Source organism: Stylophora pistillata, chromosome 3, assembly GCF_964205215.1.
Source record: "Stylophora pistillata chromosome 3, jaStyPist1.2, whole genome shotgun sequence".
In the NCBI taxonomy this organism is placed as follows: Eukaryota; Metazoa; Cnidaria; class Anthozoa; order Scleractinia; family Pocilloporidae; genus Stylophora; species Stylophora pistillata.
This window is the reverse complement of record NC_142521.1, coordinates 16,378,528-16,400,000: the sequence shown is the minus strand read 5'-3', so window position 1 is coordinate 16,400,000 and position 21,473 is coordinate 16,378,528. Positions and strand designations below refer to the sequence as shown.

General features: G+C 38.7%; 2 protein-coding genes and 1 non-coding gene across 4 annotated transcripts in view; 2 read left to right on the top strand and 1 right to left on the bottom strand.

The window, feature by feature from the left end:
* The window catches only part of LOC111326859 (phosphorylase b kinase regulatory subunit beta), a 22,194-nt gene extending 19,967 nt beyond the window's left edge, over nucleotides 1–2,227 (top strand). For both annotated transcript variants that reach the window (XM_022930942.2, XM_088753772.1), the window contains 3 exons: nucleotides 1–71; nucleotides 399–455; nucleotides 1,147–2,227. The exon at nucleotides 1–71 is cut by the window's left edge and continues 4 nt beyond it. In XM_022930942.2, the coding sequence (XP_022786677.2) occupies nucleotides 1–71; nucleotides 399–455; nucleotides 1,147–1,278 (260 nt within the window). In that variant the 3' untranslated portion in view covers nucleotides 1,279–2,227. The remainder of the gene's footprint in view (nucleotides 72–398; nucleotides 456–1,146) is intronic.
* LOC111326860 (mdm2-binding protein) lies at nucleotides 1,727–21,473 on the bottom strand. The gene is made up of 27 exons (XM_022930943.2): nucleotides 21,350–21,473; nucleotides 19,890–20,015; nucleotides 19,561–19,643; nucleotides 17,629–17,723; nucleotides 17,319–17,386; nucleotides 16,967–17,024; nucleotides 16,557–16,646; nucleotides 16,109–16,235; nucleotides 15,867–15,961; nucleotides 15,453–15,575; nucleotides 14,895–14,964; nucleotides 14,401–14,509; nucleotides 13,551–13,745; nucleotides 13,012–13,110; nucleotides 12,507–12,597; nucleotides 11,719–11,783; nucleotides 11,130–11,196; nucleotides 9,493–9,548; nucleotides 8,968–9,056; nucleotides 7,914–7,956; nucleotides 7,381–7,444; nucleotides 6,625–6,876; nucleotides 5,850–5,938; nucleotides 5,044–5,108; nucleotides 4,560–4,673; nucleotides 2,923–2,988; nucleotides 1,727–2,282 (listed from the first exon to the last, which is right to left on the bottom strand). Exons 1-27 carry the CDS (start codon nucleotides 21,438–21,440, stop codon nucleotides 2,253–2,255), a joined length of 2,520 nt encoding a protein of 839 aa, XP_022786678.2. The 5' UTR covers nucleotides 21,441–21,473; the 3' UTR covers nucleotides 1,727–2,252.
* Trnat-ggu (transfer RNA threonine (anticodon GGU)) lies at nucleotides 15,225–15,297 on the top strand. Its single transcript has one exon. It is a non-coding gene; the product is annotated as a tRNA-Thr (tRNA).

Genomic DNA, 21,473 nt, shown 5'->3' with positions numbered 1-21,473 from the left:
TGGTTGTGCTTTCCACGATACTTGAACGAAACCCAGAAGTGGAGTTGAGTCAGTGCATCAATTTAGACGAGGTAACTTGTCACAATAAGAGTATTGTGATTTGAACGTAAGAGAACGAACAAATGAAAGAACCAATCAAACGAACGAAATAGTGCAATGATACATCCATTTGCTAAACAGAAGTAAATGCGATCGGTGGTAGACTTTTGACGAATCTGACAATGCCTTGAAATCGAAGAAACCAGCTTCTCATCCTTGAAACATCGAATATCCCTTTCGAGACAAAGTAAACGAGTAGTGAAAACCTGTTCATGTTGACAAGTTCGTCAATTAGCATGACGATTTATACATAAGTTTGCGTTTGGATATAATTACACTATTTGCCATCTCTCACTCAGCTTGTGGACGAAGCCCTTGAACTCTTTGCTAGTGAATTGGGTTCAGGAAATGATCAGGTAAGTTGAATTAACTACAAATTACTCTATTTTTGTGCGACATTTTGCTCTATCCTTCCACTTGGGGGTAATTTTCGTCTGTGTCAGGTTCTCGGCAAAAGATAACTGTTAGAAGTGAAACGGTCAGGATTTCGACTGCAATCGCCTTCTGTGGCTTTCCCGTTCTCTTTCATTGACTGAGAGCCTTAAAAATACTGAAATCATTTTGCATGTCTTAAAACCTGATCCTAAGTCTCCTGCAAGGAAAGTGTCTTTTAGCAGATTTCTTCAATTTTCCAACATGCATCTTCGTAGATTTTAAAAAGCCAAGTTTTCATTCCAACGTTATGGGCGTACTATATCCTGTGTGCCTCTTGGCCAGTGGTGTGTACTCTGGATCGCTAGGTACTGTTCCCAGGCAAGGCCCCTAACTCTCAAAAGTGCCACTCCCAACTCGAAAGTATCACTCAGGACCAGTAAAGTGTCAGGGGAAATTGACGAATTGCTTGAAAAGTTACTCCTGTGGGAGACTAACTTCTCGTTCATAAGAAGCACCATGACCTATTATAGGGTAGCCTGTGAAGCAAACCCTGGGGGAGAGGAGGGGGGATTGGGAAGCAAGCCCTCCTAGGGCTGTCTCAGTTTTGATTTAAATTTTCATAGAATTGTATTCCAAGTAGCTTTGTTCGCCTTCTTACTCTGTACTGCACAGAAAACTAGAGGCCAATTTTACAACACACCTCGCGACGGACAGGGAGGCACCACGACTTACCTGACAAGGGCCGTCGTCAACAAGCTCCTGAAAGGGAACGCGTGTGTCTCATCGAACTGCTACGTGAGCTGAGGAGCGAAGGCCCCGTTGGTGTCCTATCATAAGGTTTGGTCGGACAAAGTGAAGCCCTGATCATATAAGGCAAGTCTGGCCTTATATGAATGACATAAGAACCTTCCAACACGCTGGAGGTTGGATTTTGTCTAGATTCGCATCATCCAAAAAAATCTAGCTTTCTGATTGGTTTACGAAATAAGGTATTCAGCGTGGAATTGCGAGTTGAAAACTAGGCTATGAAATTTTTTCGCATCTACGTATACATAACAACTATAAGTAATGCTGTTTTCTTTATTTTCCTTGTTTTATTTCAATTATGCGATTCGAGGAAAATCCATTACTTGACTCGTGAATTCCGCGTTAAATTGCAAGCGAAAACCAATATCGCACTCATCGCTTCGCGATTCGAGCCATATCGGTTTTCGCGTGCAATTTAATGCGGAATTCCCTCGTCGCGTAATGGATTTTCCTTTAATATGCCAACAGAGAGAGAGTATAGTGTTCTCAAGGTGTAGTTATTGATGATGAGAAATCAACTTTGTGTTAGGAAATAAACAAAGGGGATCATAAAAATACTAGATCCTTTATGTCGATTTTTCCCAAACGTTAACGGGTTCGTCGAGTGTTGCCTCAATAAAAGGAGATAAATAAAGTTTCGCCAGCCCAAGTCAGGTAGAGAAAAGAAAGTTACCGGCAGGAATCGAAGTTTAAGGACAATGTTTTTGTTGTCTTCGTCACATACGTAAGAAAATATTTCAATTATGATGACTGGTAAGTACCAAAGTCTTGTATTTAAGATCTAGACATTTTATCATTAACTTAAAGAAAAAAAAGCTTCGAAACAATAGGCATATTTAAATAACGGAATTTAGAGTTAGGGGCAAAAAAAATGATTTTCCTTTTTTCTAGCTAATCAATGGTATAAACTGTACAATAACAAAATAAAGCATTAATTTAAAAGGCGTTTCTTTGTCAAGTCGTTTGCGTTGCTATTTTCTTTTCGTCTCAAACTCTATCACCTGACAACAGAAAAAAAGAGTGGAATTTGAACAAAGGGAATGCTTGAACATGGGCAGACAGTATTAAGTTTATGTCTCACTTTACATGTATTGGTACTTATTCTAAATAAGTCCCCGTATGGAATTCCTTCCTTCCCGAATTGAGGGACTCCCCAATCTCCTCCTGAAATACATTATCGACGTGTTCCGAAAGCCATTCCCGGAGCGTCCTCCTGAAAGATGATCCCAAAGAGGAACAAGAGGTGCGCTCTTGGAATAAATTCCCAAACAACTTCTCTAAGATGTGTCCCACATGGCGCTTGCAAACTAGTTTCGCCGATTCGATTTCAAATTACCTCCCGAAATTTATTTTCCGAAGGTACTCAAATTTCCTTAGAGGGGCGTTCCTAACAAGTGATTCAGAATTGCTTGCTCAAAGGAAATCAAATGGTTCAAGGATTCGAGTAGAGCTGTAGTAAAGCATATACAAAACTGGTAACAAAATCTGCGCCCAAATGTAGAATTGCTAGCTCACAAGAAATCAAATGGCTTAAGATAGTGAAGAATATACCAAAATGGGAACAAAATCTGCGCCCGAATGTGAAAACAAAGCCCAGATTGTGAATATTGAAATGAAGAGTATTCCCTTCGATGTGAATACCTGCTGGACATTACTTTTGGCGAGTCTTTTCATTTCATCGTTTAGACCATGAGACGAGCGGAGATCCTGAACGAATAAAAAAAGATCTTACATAAGGATCAATACATTTTCTCTCTTTGAAGATTAATAATTGGAAAAGTCGACCCTCTCTAATTCTTTGTTCCTTGCTTTCATAATGCCCAATTATGACTTAACTAGTATTAATCACTTTTTATGGGGGGGGGGGGGGGGGAAGGAGGGAAGGGGGAGTGCATGAGGGTTGTCATGGTAACATAACAGGCTATGAGAAACATCCCCTATCTTAACTTACGAGTTTGGATTGAGTGTCGTACAACAAAACCAAAGTAACCAGAACAACCAAACGCATGAGGCGCGGGAAAAGGTGCAGGGATTGGGAAGGCCGTGCGCCATGCGCATATGGCGCAAAAATTTTTAAAATGTCGCATTATAAAACTGGTTACCGAGCCCAACATGCGCCCTAGTCGCGTAATAGGTGATAAACAGTTCAATCTGTGTATTCGTTTTGTGTTACAACAAATAAAATAATGAAATATTGAGTGGTGTATTTGCTTCTTCGATCGGCAAACTTTCGTGTTCGTTTAATTTCTTCCCCAGACCTCTACTCGCACTCAGTTCGCAAACGAGGTTCTGCCGCGGCAAGACATGTGCTTTGTGTTCCCGGGGCTTGTGTAAGGAATTCATTTCTTTTGCATTTCAAATCAAGATAATGCCTCCGAAGAAACTACCCAAGTTAGATAGTACTTAAGGCCAAAGAAAACTTTCAACTTTTTTTAACATGGAATCGAACGCCGAGTCGGTCGAGACTAATCGCGACGAGTTTGAAGGACTACGTATCATGAATTGCACATTATGATTTCGGTATTCCTTTTCATCCGGCCCATACTTTTACCAAATGGCCCATAACTTTTCAAAGTTAGGGGCCATAGGCCTATTTGTCTCTTTTGCCTTCCCAATCCCTGAAGGTGAGAGACCAAGCCGTGATTTGTTTCATTTTTTTATCTGTGATTGGTTAAGAGGAGGGGCGCGAGTTCTCAGAACCAATCACAGAGCAAAATAAAACTAAATCAAAGCAAACTAGGATAACTTTTGACACGCAATTCAAAATTGCTCTAATGTACCTGTGACTCAAAAACTTCATTATGAGATGCTTAAGACACAACAGTATCGCCATAAAGACTTTGTAGCATCTGGGAAAATACCTTCTTATGCGATTCTCTTAAAAATGGACAATGGCTGTCATCATTCATTAAATGATGGGTTGCTGAGAAATTATAAAATCGTTCTGAGCCATCTTAAGGGCGGTTTTCTTGAGGACACAAGCGTAAGTCCAAGCTTCATGCTACAAAAAGTGGGATACACTTTGACAGTGTGGGTTAGGTTACTGGTTAGCAGGCTTTATCTTTGATCAGCTATACTATAGGAAATGTTAACTACCTCTGTATTTCTTCACAATTCTAGCTAAGTACTGATAACCCATCTGATAACTCACGTACATGGCTTTCTGGCAGGTAACAGTTCTGCAGTTAAAGCCTTGTTACTGTCCACAAAGCGTAATAAAGGAGAAAACGGTGTCTACCTTTAGCAAACCTATTCTCTATATCGTCGGTATGCCTCACCTTGAGGAAACTTTTACACAGGGAGTATAGCCTTCCTGTACACGATTCGCGGAATGGGTGACTAGAATCGATTCCGTTGTCTTCAAGGGTATTTTGGACCACTTGTCGGAGGCGCTACAAAAGAAGCAAAAGTGTACGACATTTTTTTCTCCTCTTATGGTTAATTTTACAATATTTGTTTTTTCCTGGGAGCAGGGTTCTAGAAAGAGTGACAATTTCTTGTGTATGTACCGGATTTCGATTCAGTTGTTCCTACGGCTAAACGCAAAAAAAAAAAAAAAAAAAATGAGATAAGGAAAGGAAGAAAAGAGAAAAAATAAAGCAAGAGGTACATATAAGCCACTCTTAATTCAAAACTAGTAACCGTTTTGTAACACTCATTATACCCGCGGATGATGCGTCAAAGCAGAGACAGGAACAATATTCAGTTTATCAAAGCTAATTACACATTCACCGTGTGCACTTCATTTTATTTTGTACTCACTCTCTTGTGCCTCTCTGAACGAGTTTCTTTCATCTTGACATCATTTTTGTCACTGCCTTTACTCTCTAGAGAACCAAAACGGTGAGAGAGAAATGAACAAAAATAATAAAATACATACGCAACAACAAGTAGTTAATTAATTTGGTTAGGCAGGGGACATTAAAGAACCCACTCACGAGATTACTGTGATGTTGTCTGCCCTGTTTACTGGGAATTAGGGGGGAGGGGGCATCTTCAAATAAGTTTCCTTCGATTGTTTGTAAACTGCTGATGCAGTCCGGCCAAAGTCCCCCGAAAAGTGTTGTGATGCGCATTTGATCGTATCCACATGTTAATTTGCGCAATATAAACATCAAATTATTATTATTATTATTATTATTATTATTATTATTATTATTAACAACAATATTAATTTTTTACTCCCCCCCCTCTCTTTCCCCCGCCATTATTTCCGCTTTTTCTTTGTATTTTCATCAACACTTCAAGCCTCCAAACTGACAAAGAATAATGAAAGAAACAAAGAAACAATGTTTGTCTCCAATCCTGACCATAAAATTAATGCTAGGGTGGAAAGAAACATCTACGTTTAAATTTCACGATTCTTCGGAAAGTTTTAGCCCCGTCTTTCCTTTCTACAAGCACAATGTAGAAACTCACGCACCACCTTTGATACCTACACGGAGCTGTTGGGGGGAGGGGGAGGATTTGCCGTTTAACCTTTACAAGCTTCAAAGACCAGAAAAGAAGATAGACGGAAGCCCTTATGCCGGATGAATTGTAGACACAGTAAAAACTCAGTAAAATACCTCCCACTTTTTCTTCCTCCCTTTTTCTTTTTTTTCCAACTGTTGGCGCTTTTACAAGTGGTGATTTCCTCTTCAACAACCTCGAAGAACTAGGATGTAGAGGGGACAAACAAAACTGAATCAAAAACACAAATCAACAGTCTCTTAAAGAATATGATTCTAAACACCTCCGTTACATCTCGGTACGACTCCACCCCTCATAGCTTAGATATCGATGTGTTACATGTTGCATCATTGCTACGCTCTTTGCAAGCCTGCCAAGAATACGGTATATCAGTGTTACACACTGTGATCAACTCGGTACTCCTTGGCTAAATTCCGCTAAAATTCTACCCGAAATGTTTAAACCCTCGTGCGTCTCTCTGTCAGTGTCGCTCGTGAGGCCATCGTTAAAATTTGGCACTTATCACTCAAAACTACTACATTCAAATACGTCTCGTAATCTTTACGTGGCATTCATGGGTGATATTATGGAAAGAAATTAGATGCAAGTCCAGGGCTGTTGTCTAGCAGCGCCCGGTGGCCCCTGGCGCCTTACTTTTGCTCTTGGGCGACTCAGGATGTTATAAAAAGCATATGCTGGGAAACATGGATTTCCCAGTTAAGTTTCAGAGTACTGGGCTCCCTTCAATTTTCCTTAGAGCACAACCTTGAAGTCCCTCAAAGGGTTTTAAAATTTCTTTTCTCTCTCGACTCAGACTTGAACGTCGTTGTCGACGATTAATTTATACCTACATCATTCAAAAGTAATACTTCCAAAACATCGCGATCTAACCTTCTAATCGAGGCAGCAGTTTCCTTTCTTTTTCTTACAGTCACTGCTCGACTCACGGGTAGCGAGAGCTTCATCAAACTTGATTTCTTGTCTCTTTTTGCTGTACTGGTCACAGCTCGTGTACCTCGAGTTTCCAGTGTCTTGTTGTCTGTTTGCACACACGATGATAATGTCTCGTTTTTCACGAGCGAGGACTGCAGATGCGAAAGCTGTAGGTCTTTAGAAATGGCCTGACGAACCTCAAGGCAATATCTGGCGTGATTATGATACAAAAATTAAGCGAAAAAATCAGTTGGATTCGCTACATTTGAATAATTAAAAAAATAGAGATGAGTTCGAGAAATATAAAGAAAGATGAGTTGAAGTACTGCATCCGAAAATCAAACTTTTATAAAAACTATTACTACAACAACAGTGACTGGAAGAAATAATAATATTTTTCATAATTCTTCACCGAGCTCAAAACTTACCATCTTTCTCATTCTTTACAAGAGTAATGTTATTTGTGAAAGTGTAGTGTGATCGTCCGGGTGAGTGTAGTCCTGAAAAGGACTGTTGTCGGTGGTAGTGACTAACGTTTCGACAACCAGTGAGGAAGTCATCATAAGAGTCAAGTGAAAAGTTGTTGTCAAAGTTCAAAATATATTCTCACGGACAAATACCCAAAACATTTATCGAAACTGTAACTCTTCAGCTACAAAAGCCTTTCCCCTTTAATTCAATTATTCCTTCAATGTTATGTTTAGGGAAACCTACTCGATGCCGTGATAAGATGCTCCAAGGGCTTCTGGGTAACACTTTTCCCTCACTTCTTCAGTACCTGCGGAAGCACACGGCACACGTGAAAATTTAATCAATTACCACCATAAGTCCTACATCACCACCTAACACTACTAGTTCTGCTACTGCGCGCAGTGAAGAGTGGCTCAGTGAGATTTAAATGTAGGGTCCAAGATATATCATAACGCCCGGGGTTTGGCTCACACCCAGACTCCAGCGTGGTACTCAAATGAGGCCATTGTTTATTCCTTCGAACAACTTAGGATAACGAGCGATGGATTAAGCAATTTTCAATCGAGTGTCGAAAATAATTCGGGATTTTTTTGGTTTTGATTCCTGCGCCCTGTAATTGGTCCCCTAAAATAGAGCCACATTCCCAACCAATCAGATTCAAAACTAAAGCGAGTCACGTGTTGGTCACTAGCGTTTTCCCGCGCCTTAAGCGACTAACTTGTTTTCACTTTGAGTTCACATTGAGCAAAAGAACTAAACACGTTGTAAAAACTTACTTCCTCTGTCTATTTGTATGTGCCTTTCACTTGAGCTCCGCTCCTAAAATACACAGTTGCAATAATTGGTATTTAAATTTACAAAAATTGTATACCTGTAGTAGAGAAAGACTGATATCAAAAAGGTAACGAACTGCTTGCGCTTTTACGGAATGGTATCTTTCTAGTTTACGATCAATTGCCATATCCTCTAATTTTCATTTCGACACTTTGTTTTCAGGGAATTTTTCACCAAAGAGAAACAGGCGCCCTGGGGATAAGGTTGGCATTATTTCCGTTCTGATTATAAAACATCCTACACACGCGGAATAAAGTCACAAATATCTCTTGTAACAAAAGTAAATATTTCCATATTATTACACGACTCGGGCAGTCAGAGGGCCAATAACTAAAATCAACCAATCAAAATGCTCTATTGCCGGTCCAATATTCTCCAAGTATTGGACCGGGCACTGTCCCGAATGGTCCCGAATGATACCGCACTTGTGTCCCTTTGAACTTCAGTCGTAAAATAAATCTCTTATTAACCAAGCTTGCTCGGGACCGCACTGGAAGAATATCGGCCCTCGGTCTTTTTTGTACGGGCCTCGCTACGTTCGGTCCGTACTGTCAAGACCTCGGGCCGATATTCTCCCAGTATGGCCCTCGCGCTTGGTTAATAAGATTTATTAAAAACTGGATCATTGGATAATGCAATTCAGGACTTTTTATTGGTGTAGCCATTATGGTATAGGAGCCAATATACCATAATCTACAAATATGGTAAGCGTACGCGTCAGCTTAAAATTAAAAGGGAGTTAAAAAATAAGATTTGTCTAATATCTTGGGGGCGTATTTAATAAAACAATTATTCCACGAGCGCTTGTTGGATATGAGATGATTATAGCCAACGAGGCGCGTAGCACCGAGTTGGCTATAATCATCTCATATCCAACAAGCGCTCGTGGAATAATTGTTGAATATTTATTGCAAAAACGGCCCAGAAGCAGATAGCACAACTCTTGCCGTTGGCAGAGAAGTGTTTCTAACACTCTTCGTTATCTTTCCGTCTTACCCTCAGCTGAAGAGGAACGAGGTCACTCCTCACAGGTGTTCCGTCCATACGAAACTTCTCTAAAATGTCTTGAATACTCAGTGAAGACACTCAAACAAAAAGATAAAAAAGGGGAAAAAGCTATTTAAAAAAATGTAAGGTTGAATGGGCGTGTTAAGTAAATTCAGTCCAATTTGCTAAAAATGGGTTAAAAACAAAAAATGTGAATATATAGTTTCACAGTTAGACTGTAACTTTTCTCATAAATTGCCATTAGACCACAGCTGGCAGAATTCTCTGACATTGTTACGAGCCCTTTTTTAAAAGTAGTTTCAAAAGAACACAGTGTTGAAACGTATTTCCAGATTTTCCAGATAACTTCATGTTTAACATTCGAAGAGGGTGTACTTTCAAATACCAATCTCTTTTTCGAGAAATCGTTCTCTACACTTTGCAGGTGTAATTTTATTTTAAAATAATTCTAGAATAAAATTGCAGTTGATCCCACCTGATTGTTATGAGGAAAGGACCACGTTAATAACCTACCTGATGTGAACGATTGAAAATGTTTAGTTGACTCGTCTGTGACGGAATCATTAATCCTGTAAGATGAAACAAACAAACAAACAAACAAACAAAAATTTCTTTTAGCGAGGTGAGGATACATCAACGTCACTGTGAAAAGCTAGTAGCGAGCTTAAGATCCGACGATGGCAAACATCTGGGACGGTTAGCGGAAGTGAAGTTACCCTCAGAATTACTTCCGTTTGCCGTCGTTGTGAGGTTTCCCGCCGTAGCGGCCTTGTCTGTGACGTGAAGAAAGCCATTTTGCCGTCGCGGCTAAAACGTGAGTAACCCTGAGCAAAATAATGCCATTTTAACTTACTTAAGGCGAAAATTGTTGGCAATTTTAACAGTTTATTGTTATAAGAGGATGTCTGTGAAATGGCTGAGCAAAAATAAACGATTTGTTCATGAAAATTTTAAATAATTCGTTTGCCTTTCTCATAAATAGTTCGTCACTAAAACTAGCTTGATGTCAATTAAGCAACCCAGTAAGTTTTACAATCTCACCATTTCTCTTTATTTCGATGGAAAATTCTTAGACTAGTTCGGACATAAATTGATGGCCATGATATTATTCCAGGAGTCTTTTCTGGAGAATAACCGACCACCGTGAACTATGGTTCATCTGAGAAAATTTTCATAGTCAACAGTTTCGGTAATGTTTTTCAGCCAGAAAAAAAAGTCCTTGATTAAGCGTGTAAAGTTTGCTTCAGGAAATTGGTTTAACATTTATCATCATGATAAGATTATACCTGTATTATGCTACTTTGCATACATCTCTATGCTGTGATTCAGACTTTTCCTGTGTTTAAAAAGGTCACTTACGAGTACCAACTAGGGTACGCTAATCTTCTCAACAAAAGAGAAGGGCATTCGATTCCATCGCACAGAGTCCCTTGTTCACATGTATACGAATCAAGTAGCCCCATTACGTCTGCGAGAATAGGTATGTCCCTTTTTCGGTAAAGAATTTCTGCCAAGCACTCACTTCCGTCGAGTCCTTCTTAGTCAAACTGTTTGAATTCTGGTAGGGATAATCGAGATTAATTGATTAATTGAAAGGCTGTTATCATTCAACAGTAAAAATTCATCTTCTGAATGTCACCATCATCGAAACTTTCGATCAACAATCCACGAACTTTTCTATAGGTAGCCATTGCTTTTCCTAAACTTCGAAGAGGAAAGCGAGTCAAGCCGCCGTCGCGCGCTTTATCTTAAGGCTATTTTTCGTGCCATTGCAACGGCGATCTCTCTCCAAGCCCCCTCGACCAAGTCTGCCGTCGTCGGATCTTAAGCTCGTTATTAAAAGAGAAGTTCTCTCCAGACACCATACATATTATGTACTTATTGACTGAGTTTAAACCGAACGCAGCGAGGTCTGTGCGTGATGACCGAGAGCCAAATATTTTCCCGTCAAGCCAGACTAAACTCAGTCAATAAGCATTGAGTTAATCTTTGGCATCTCAAAACGTAGTAAGTGGCAAAATTTTTACGTATACATTTCATGGAGAAGATATAAATTATACTTTTCCTTCAAATCGCATAGAAAAAATCAAGGGGGGAAAAACGAGTACCTGATCGTTAAGACTATCGTATATCATCTTTCTAAAAGTTACCTTGCATTCGGATCATTCTTGATTAGCCAAGCTCGTTCAGGCCATTTACTTGGAGACAACGATAATTCTAAGAGCATGACACAAAACAAGTCATGACAAGTTAATTCCCCTTGGTAGGAATACAAAAACCTTCATCGGCAAATAAAACTTTAAGCTGGTCCTACTAATGACAGAGAGCTAAGAAATCAAAAATCATGGCCACGCATTTTGGAAGAGCGTGCACATGCAATAACCAAGAAAAGACCTAGCTAAGACTTAATTACTCCTCAAATAATATATTTTAATTCATTTTCAGATCATCTCCTTTTCAGGAGACTTTTCATTTCCGTTTCAGGAGACTCAACAAGATTTCTAGATATCACCAATCCCTTTCACAAATCCAGCCGTTCATTCTCCACAAAAACTTTCACACAAAGCGAAAACAACAATGGGTCTAAAAATAACTTAAAAGGGTAACCCTACGAAGAAGATTTATATGTGGATTTCATTCTCTTTGCTTCATCCTCTCTCATCAGAACCACAATACCACTTAAAATATCAAAAAGAGTTTCTTTTGAGCGACGGAAACAAACGAGGTGTCACTTTTTACCTGAAATGTCTCGAGGTAAAACATTTTTATCGACAGCTTCTAGTTGATGATCTTTCCAACCCGGTCTGCAACACCACAACAAAATAATCTTGTTGACCTAGATAACTCATGGACATAAATTACGGTTTACCTATTTTCGTTTTGTTTGTTGGTTGGGATTTTTTGTTCTTCCAGTATACCAGACAAATTAAAGAGCCACAGATGTAATAAATCCTAAATAATTTAATTAGACTTTGGAAACTAATTAGCATTTCGAATCGGAGTTCAGAGGTGGAAAGCCATCAAATAGGAAAATTAAAGACTCATCAAAAAGCAGCTCTCCCAGAAATGGAATACACCTAGTCGTCACATAACCTTCAAAACGAGGAATGTGGCGAGAAAGCTTCAAAATTACGATTGTGCATGAGACAAGCTCGGACGAAACCAGAAAGTTAAAATTGCACAGGTAAGAGTATCGCATGGAACGGTCAGCCTCTACACTGAGCAATTTTCTGTGCCGAAATACCAAAACCAAAGAAATCACAACTACCAATCAGAGCAAGAGTCAATATCGTCATTAACCAATGAGAACTCGAAGCAAACGCAGGCAAACTGCTTGAAGCGCGGGAAAATGTGAGTGACCAAGTTGGTAATGTTTTAGTTTTGCATTTGATTGGTTGAGATGGTGGCGCGAGATTTCTAGACTAATCAGAGAACGAAGTAAAGCAAATCCAACGCAACCCACGATCACTTTCGATACTCAGTTGAAGAATGCTCTACAATATGATTTACACTAATACATCAGTTACCTTTTCTCCTTCAAGAACTGCCACTTGGTCGAAGTTGTTTTATCAACGATGTTACACCCTCGATTCGTCGAAAAGAGATCATCAGAGGTTTCTTATAAAAAAGAAATAAGTATGAGTATAAATTGTGGCTTAAAATCAATTTAAGGTCAAAGTGATTTCAGATTAGTTTGATTTGGTTATTCCGTCGTTCCAATAAATTTCTAAGGGGACCTGCACAACGAAAATTTACAAATCAAACTAGTTTGCAATCATTTTAACTTAAAACACAAACTTCCACTCACTAGTAAGATATTCTTATCAACAGAGAACTTGATATTGGCTGCACTAAAAGACCGCCTTAGCTAAAGGACTTGGATTTATCGTAACTCTTTCTTTCCAAGATTAAACACAATTCAAAGGATACAATGAGAGCAAGTTCACATTTTGACACTTTAATGAAGAAGATTCGAGCCAGCACATTCTTTGCTCTATTCTGCTCTGCGAGACCTGACCTACAGACACTTACGCAGTTCATTGTGTAGCTCTTGCAGCAGAACTTCGGTTAAATTCTGTTCTGTTTCAATGAAACTCTCTGTCAGGTCCGGAAATTTTAATGGCCCGCCAACTACAAAAAGATGAACATACACACACAAAAAAAAAACCAGTTAAATCAGCATTAACTCTCGGAAAGAGTATCTCTTCTTATTTACTGAAAGTAAAAGAAAACGCGAGTGAAGCGAGTTAGGAAGTTAGCTGATGTTGTAAAGCACCGGACTGCCGTGCGGTTAACCATCCTTGACCCTTCTCTGTTGAAGTCCTCTTTTGTGTTTCCTCATATCTCACCAAATAATATTCTGAATGCAGTTCTGCACGGCCCAAAAAAAAGTACTCAAAATGGTTCCTTGGCTACTCAAAATGAAACAGAAGCAAAACACGTTGATTCTGTTTTGCGATATTTCCAACAACACTCAAGCCATAAAAACATACAAACAAAGACAAAATTTCCCTCAGTCGTTACTTCAAATTATTCTAGGGACTAGTAGGAGATGTTTCGACATTTTTCACCTTTTTTATCATTAGAGAATAGGAATGAAGATTGGATTAAGGACAGCTCCTTATGAATCCAGCCATTGAGGTCTTCTGGCCTTCTAAGAACATACAAGCTCAGTTCTTTTTCATTACTGCCGCATACGAGACACACCCGCCTGCAAGACTCTTTCAAATCTTCATCTCCACTATTAACATCAAGTCTGTTGGTAACTGAAGTTTATACAGAAAAAGCAGTAGATTCAGACAGGTGGTTAATGTCTGCCCGAGAGGCGCACAGTTCCTTTAAGGGCATTTGAGATATGAGTCGAAAGCAATAAGGGATTGCATTCGCTTTGCTTCACTGCGCTCTGTTACAGGTCTAGAAAACTTAGGCCAACCTTGCAACAAGTCGATACAAGACCGAAGGCCTGTTCAAACGCACGCATCATTTCAACCAAACATCTTACAAAATGTTGCGCGCAACGTTTTATACGCAGTTGGCTTATACGTTGTTGGTGTTACTTATATGTATAATATGTACATGTTGCAAGATGTTGGATGGTGTTGAATCTAGTTTGAAAATGGTTTAATTTTTTGTTACAACAGTTTTGGGTGTTGCAAAGTATTACGCACGTTTGTCCAGCTTTTCATAAAACGATCCATCAATGCTGGAAGATGCCATCTTGACGGTTGCGTCAAAGTGTTGTTCGTGTTTCGCTTAGTCATAAGCATTTTCCCGCGCTTAGGGCATATTGTTTTTCAAGCATCCCGGCTGAACTCGCACTGGCTACCTGTGATATATTTCAAGGTGCCAATTTGCCAGTGTCTTTGCTTTTGTTGGTATGAAATTTAATCGAATGTTTTCTATGCTCAACTAAAGACATACCTGTATGGTTCTGAGATTTGATATAGTTAAACCAAGCTTCCTTATTCTTTCTTTGTGTGCAGTGTTTGTGCGACGCAACAAGCTGTAATGTTCCAACCAGGGCAATATTCTGAAAAAGGGAATTTAGTTATCTACATGAATTGCTGGGAGTCATCTTTCTAAAAATAAATGCAAGTTGGCGCGAGTTCGATTTGAAATTAAGGGTATTAAAATTTTGGACCAAAATTGTCCGACGCAAAGATAAATTGCCACTTAACTACATCCAATTTGAAATCACACAATCCAATCGCTTTAATACAGAGTTTTGGTCCTAAGCACGAAAAACGGCGCGTTTCGTGAATAAATAGCACTGCTGTTAGTCAATCGGTTTGCCAAGATAACCAGTTATTGCTGAAAGAAAGTCAACGGCTACACTTTTCTCTTTTCATCAGTAAATGGCGCACTATGCCGCGCATCGAGATGAGGTTTGACTATTAGCAAACAATGACACCAACCTTATTCTCTTCAATTGATAGCCACTCGATAAGTCTCGCTGATAGCTTAGTAGAAGATTGGTTGACGCTTCTGTATGCGCAACCAACACAACAGACTAGTAAAGGAAAACCTGGAAGTTCTCAAAATCACATAGCAGGAGGTTGAGTCAACATGTTTGTAAGATTTTCTCCAGAACCTGCTCCATTTTTCGAATGTGATCCTGATCACTAAATAATAAGGGGATTTTAATTCAGTTTTTAGCTTTTCACGTGTCCCCGGCCTTTGGAGATGGAAAACTGATAGATGAAATATGGGTTATTTAAGCAGTGACAAATCTAAAACTATCAGTTGGCTTGTTGTCTCAGTTGGTGGAGCACTGCACCGGTATTGCAGAGGTCACGGGTTCGAATCCCGTACAGGCCTGAATTTTTTTCAGGTCTTATTTTAACTACTGCTTAAGTAGTGTTCATTACTGCGAAGATCGCTCTCATGACTAAAGCTTGGATGTGAAAAGAGAAAAAATGACTATGTTAAAAATTGAACGACATCTGACCGCAATTTGATGAAATAAAAGATACAATTCCAGTCTTAATGGCAGAAACATGTGAAATGGAACTGTATGCTTCTCAACTCTGCAGAGGATAGTTATCTCTGGTGCAATGGAGAAAGTTTTCCCATTATCCATGGGATTTTTCTTCTTTCTGTGAACAAGGAAACAAAATATAAAAGGAATAAAGAAACGAATGAGCGAGCGAACGAAAAAAATGAATGTACGCGAACGAAAGAACACACGGACTAACGCATAAATGCACGAACCTACGACCGCAATAACGCATGAACGCATTAAAGCATGGACGCACAAACGGAGAAATACTACTATTCACGGGGAAACGGGTGAAAAGGAAATAAATGGGTCAATAGATAACCAGCACAAAGAAATCTAAACTGACCTTGAAATACAAATTGCAAGGCAGAAAATAGAGTGCTCAAACCTTTTTGGCTGAAGTCGAGAAGAACCAAAACTAATTTCAGTCTCATTCTTATCAAAACGCAAATTGAATCCTGGCATGATGGTTCTTGATTGACCCTAACGTAATCATGAAAGATAGAAAATAAAGCCATGAACATGGAAAGAAAAACTGTTAAATAAAGACAGATATAAAGAGAGCATGACACGCTCAAGAAAAAAAAGTAAAAACAGTCCACACAGAAAACTGATCATAAAATAATGTACCTCACTGAAGACCAAAGAGCCTTGCCAAACAACCAGAGCATCATATAGTTTTGGCACTGCAACTTTTTTGTCAAGAAATGTAACTGACAACTTCAGACCCTTCTGCCATGACTTCAAAAATGAACTCCTTAAAAAGTAACAAGTTCATTATAATTTTATGTTAATTTCATTACTACACAAAGAGTATCGAGTAGCAACCTTAACTGAATTGCTCCATAAAGAGGACACTGGACAGTCTCAGTTCCTGCAGACAGTTTCCTGACGAGTGGTGAATGTAATGGCAGAGATTAAATCTGAACCTGCATAAAAGAGGTGGTTTTCCTAAGTTTGCTTTGTCCATTCATTGGTCTGTAAAAGTTACATCACCCCCTCAACCAATCAGATGTCAAAATGAAACTGAATCATATCCACAAATATGAGCAAAACATGAAGAGTACTGGTAACTTGCCTGTCAAACACATTGCTACAAAGAACAGTGATGTTGGCATTATGCCACAGTTGTAGCCGCTTTAAAGCTCCGAACAGATGCATGTGGGATCTGAAGCGTAAATAATAACATCCATTTCTAATATGTTGATGAAAAGTTCAGATATCTGTTTACAAGTTAATTCTAATTTAAATCATTATTAAGGAGAGTTTCAAAAAGTAAATGTTGCTGGCTGCCTTTAATAATCACCATCTACCTTATAATCTCAGGTAGCTAGGAATTATTTGTTAGCAGCAAAATCAGTGTTTCATTTCGACAACAAAGCTGCTTTTAATTAGAACTTTCTACCAGCACTGGGAGTGATGTATTTCACGTCATTAGTAAATGTTGAAATAGAACACAAATGTAGAAGTACACAATATATACATTACCTAACAGGGAGGGCATCTCTCCCACAAATAAACCAGAAGACATCAACAGGAACTCCAGCTAAAACACCAGAAAAGAAGCCATTTCAAACACAAAACAACATAGAACCCCATGGTTCCTTTTGTCAGTGTAAACTTAGCACTTTTCAATCCTGCCAACTAGAGAATTACACATACGTTTCAATATAATCTAGATTTTTTTATTCACAGCACAATCCCTGTTCTCCTTGTTCTTGTCCCATTCATTCTTTAAATCTGAGTATGTTTTTGTGCCTGTCTGTCTGACTGTCTGACTGAGTCTGTCAATCCTTTGTTGCCTTTGGTGTCTACTCCTAACCAAAACAGAAAAATGTACCTTGTGGTAAGCCATCAGCAAGACTGTGAAGTCTTTCCGAAGTCTCAACATCTCTGTCTGAAGAACTCCTTCACAAAAAGAGACGACATTACTATTGTAACAAGCTTAATACAATGATAATAATGAAGCTGAAGACAAGGTTGCAAGAGGGTAAAGAAAGTTGGTCTCAACAAAAGACACAAACCATGAAGATAGGGCAACTCTTTTCTTAGATTAGAAAATTTCTAATAGAAATAATTAGAGGCCACAAGGTCAAAGGCCATACAGCATAATTAAATAAACTAAGTCAAATTCTCTGGGAGGTACCTACACTGGAATTTTCTCGTAACGTTTGAACACAACAGACTTTCCAAGCTGCTGTAATACTTTCTCAAGATTTTCCCCTTTATGCCACTTTGAATAAATCTAAAATGAATGGAACAATTAGGTTAGTCACATCCGATCAGCCAGAAATCAGGTCTACCATAGAAAGCCATATAATTAGATCAAATACATCAGATCCAAAAGAGATCTAATTAGCATGGACATCTGCTAACTGTATGCAACTCAACTTCAAGGAAATGTGGGAGATGCTTCTTAGAGGCAAATCCACTGAGGCTTTACCTGCTCCTCTCGTTTCTATAGAGCGTTAACCATGTCTGGAGTTGTTGGGTGTAACTTTTCAATCTGATCCATGTAACTGGGATTTACATTTTGATAATATTATATCGAAAGCCAGTAGTCGTCTGTACATCTTACGTGTTTGTAAATTCTATGGACTGCCGCTGGATCATCTTCATCTTCTTTTTATCAGTCTTATTCTACCTATATTTACATATGCTGTAGAAGTATGGGGCTGCGCATATTATCATAAGTATCTGAGTCACATAGACAGGCTGTTCAAGAGAGCTTTTAAGCTTGGTTACTGTAAAGAGCTTTTTTCGATTGAAAATATTATTACTCTAAAAGATAAGAAGTTGTGGGCCACGATCAGTGACAGCGATTTTACAACAGCTTTAGATGACCTTTTGCCACTAGAGCAACCTAATGGTTATGCTACATAAGAGGCGCCGTAATTATATTCTCCCGCTTGTCAGAACTGAACGTTTCAAGAGGACTTTTGTTAGTAGATGTTTGTTCTCTTATTAGTTAGTCAGTTAGTAATTTAGTTAGTTAATTAGCTTTATACTTGCTGAGTTCATATCATTGTCAGTAACTAAACACGTTTGTTGTTTAGAGTGCTTAATAAAGACTTTTATTATTATTATTATTAACCACTGAACTCCCAAGATCTGATTGTTAATTCTCCCCTCTAGCTGCTACACATTTTCTTGTAAATTAGTTGTGAGAATTTGGTGTTAGATCACCTTTACTTTATTAGACCTTTAAACTTCTTAAGTTGTACTGATATCTACTTAATTATTATTATTAATCTAATTATTATTAATCTAATCTACACGTTTTACAAGATATCAACATTAATCGGTTGTCAAGTAAACTTTCATGTTCATGAAGACCGTTCACGCCCACAAATAGCAGGAGCTAGTCGAGGTGGGCGGGAATAAGAGGTACAGCAGTAGTGATAGATTACAAATAAAGCTTAAACATAAATTAATAACATGTCCAGAAAAAGACAGTCACTTAAAACTTGAATATATAACTGCATCACTAAAAAAAAGAAAACAGAAACACTATAGAATGCAGAATATAAATTATAAAGCCGGTTTATAATTTAGATCAAGTTAAGGACTTCTATTTGATAAGTTTGAATTTCTCATTACCTTTTGGCTGAATAATTCATGGGCATTAAAGGGAGAAGTTTCATGTTAATCACGTCTGGGAATTAAAGAGTTAGAGGGCTAACCATATTCAATTTACAATTGCTTACAAAAATCACTCCCTCGGCCTCTAAGAGTGATTATAGCTTCTAAATTCTCCTTACAAAATCACCCCTAAATAAAACATTAAGGTCATGAGAATATAGAAAAGGATCACCAACTAAAGAAGCTCTTGATTGTTAAATAAATTCTCCTAGAAAGCACCTTAGGAAATGTATAGAGAACAAAGAGGAGAATATACACACTGATGATACCATGTAAAGGGTTGATGGCTCAGACAAACTAAGGGTGCTTGCCTTCAATTAGAACAAACCAACCATGCTGGTATTTAAAAATGAATACTGAGCCTTCTGTCGAAGGTTTACCCAGACTATTTAGATTTCAGTTATAATTTCAGTCTAACAGCTGCCATTTCATCACTTAACCTCCATTTGGTCCAGGAATGGCTTGTCCTCAATGATGGTGAAATGAACTGTGGGGTTGAAGTTCTTGAGAGCTAGAAGAGGATCTGAAGTAAAGAGAGGAACTCAGTTATTATTACCTCTTTCATCAATATTTCTAAATTTCCAGCCTTTTTCATACTTCAGGCAGATAGCTTTATTTTTATTTCAGGTTCTGATTTGCACCCAATGATATTTTTCTCCCTTCAGTCTGATTAGCTGCTTTGATTGTTTTGATTTTAGTTTTAAAACACAAAATCAAAAAGGACTCATTACCATCCCAACCTTTTTTCCATAACATTTGTTATACTCACCTATTGATGACCATTGGGTATTTTCAATATCTTTGAAAGAATTTTCCTTCTTATTGCAAAATACAATAAGATCTTCAACCAAACTCTGAACAGCAGGAGTCACATCCTCATTACAATGGGAACATGCTGATACAAAAGAATGAAATTGACTAATGTTTAGTCCATCAAATAACCAAGTAGTAGCTGAGGGATGGTTGACAGTTCTGATGACAGTCATCCAAAATGTAACCAATAGTCAGCCCACGTATCATGGAAGATATGACCAACATTTGGTTAATTGATATCTCATGAAAGATGTTTGCAAATTATCACGACATCTTGCCTACTCACAGCTGACAATTAGGTGATAAGCACCATTTGCTGACCACTGGTCAACTAAGAAGCAATTCATTTATTTCATAAGTTAATTTTGATTTTAAAGTTAATATTGAAAGGAAGACTGAATAGATTTTGGGATCAATTTTACTATAGGTAGTGTCGGCCAACATGGCGACCGACATGTCGACCAACATATCGGTTGACAGTTGGTCGATAGTCAGTCGATAGGTCAGTCAATAGTTGGTCGATAGTTGGTCGACATGTCGGTCGATATGTCGACCGACAGATGGAGTGTTGTGTCTTGGTGGAATATCGGTCAAGTGTTGGTGGAATATCAGTCAAGTGACAGTGGTCTATCGGCCGAGTGTCAGTAGTCTATCGGTCAAGTGTCTGAACTTTATTGGTAAATATAGTTTGAACGTCGCTCGTGTGGTTGTGTATTGTTGCAGTGTCGGTATTGAAAAATTTGATTTGAAGAAAAATTTGATTTGAAGACACAAACTTTCAGGTATATGATTAAGTGTCAGCGAAGTATCGGTGAAGCATCGGCCAAGTGTCGACCGAGTGTCGGCCAAGTGTCAGTCAAATATTGACCGACTGTCTACCGATATGTCGACTGACTATCGGCCGACATATATCAGTCGACATATCGACCGACATGTCGACCGACTATTTTCTGACTATCGACCGACTCTCGACCGACTCTCGACCGACTCTCGACCGACTATCGACCAACTGTCGACCGACTATCGACCGACTGTTGACCGACTGTCAACCAACATGTCGGTTGACATATCATTCGCCATGTCAGTTGCCATGTCAGCCGACACTACTTATAGTAACATTGATCCAGACTTTGTCCTCTATGATTGAATGCATCACCGTGTCTCTGACACTAGTTAGACTTTACTACTGACTGAGCTATATGATACCGCATTTTAGGAGTGAGGCAAATTCTAATGGGCTCTTCGTTCTTCTAAAACGAATCTAATCATGCCTTTGATGTCATTAGTCTGTTATACCTAGAGATAAACGAGCAACTGTAAACCACAAAGTAAAGCTTCTCAGTTAGGCCAAATATTGGGGCATGAAATTCGTCATTTCAGCTCGTTGCCGGTGAATGAAATCTAAATACATCTCACCTTCATGATCTGCTAAGGAATCATCGTGCTCTAGAAGAAATATTAGAAATCTATCCATGTTTACATCGGTAATCATTCTAGAATCTAGCATCGCAAAGAAGTCTCGGACTGTCGATCCAAGAGT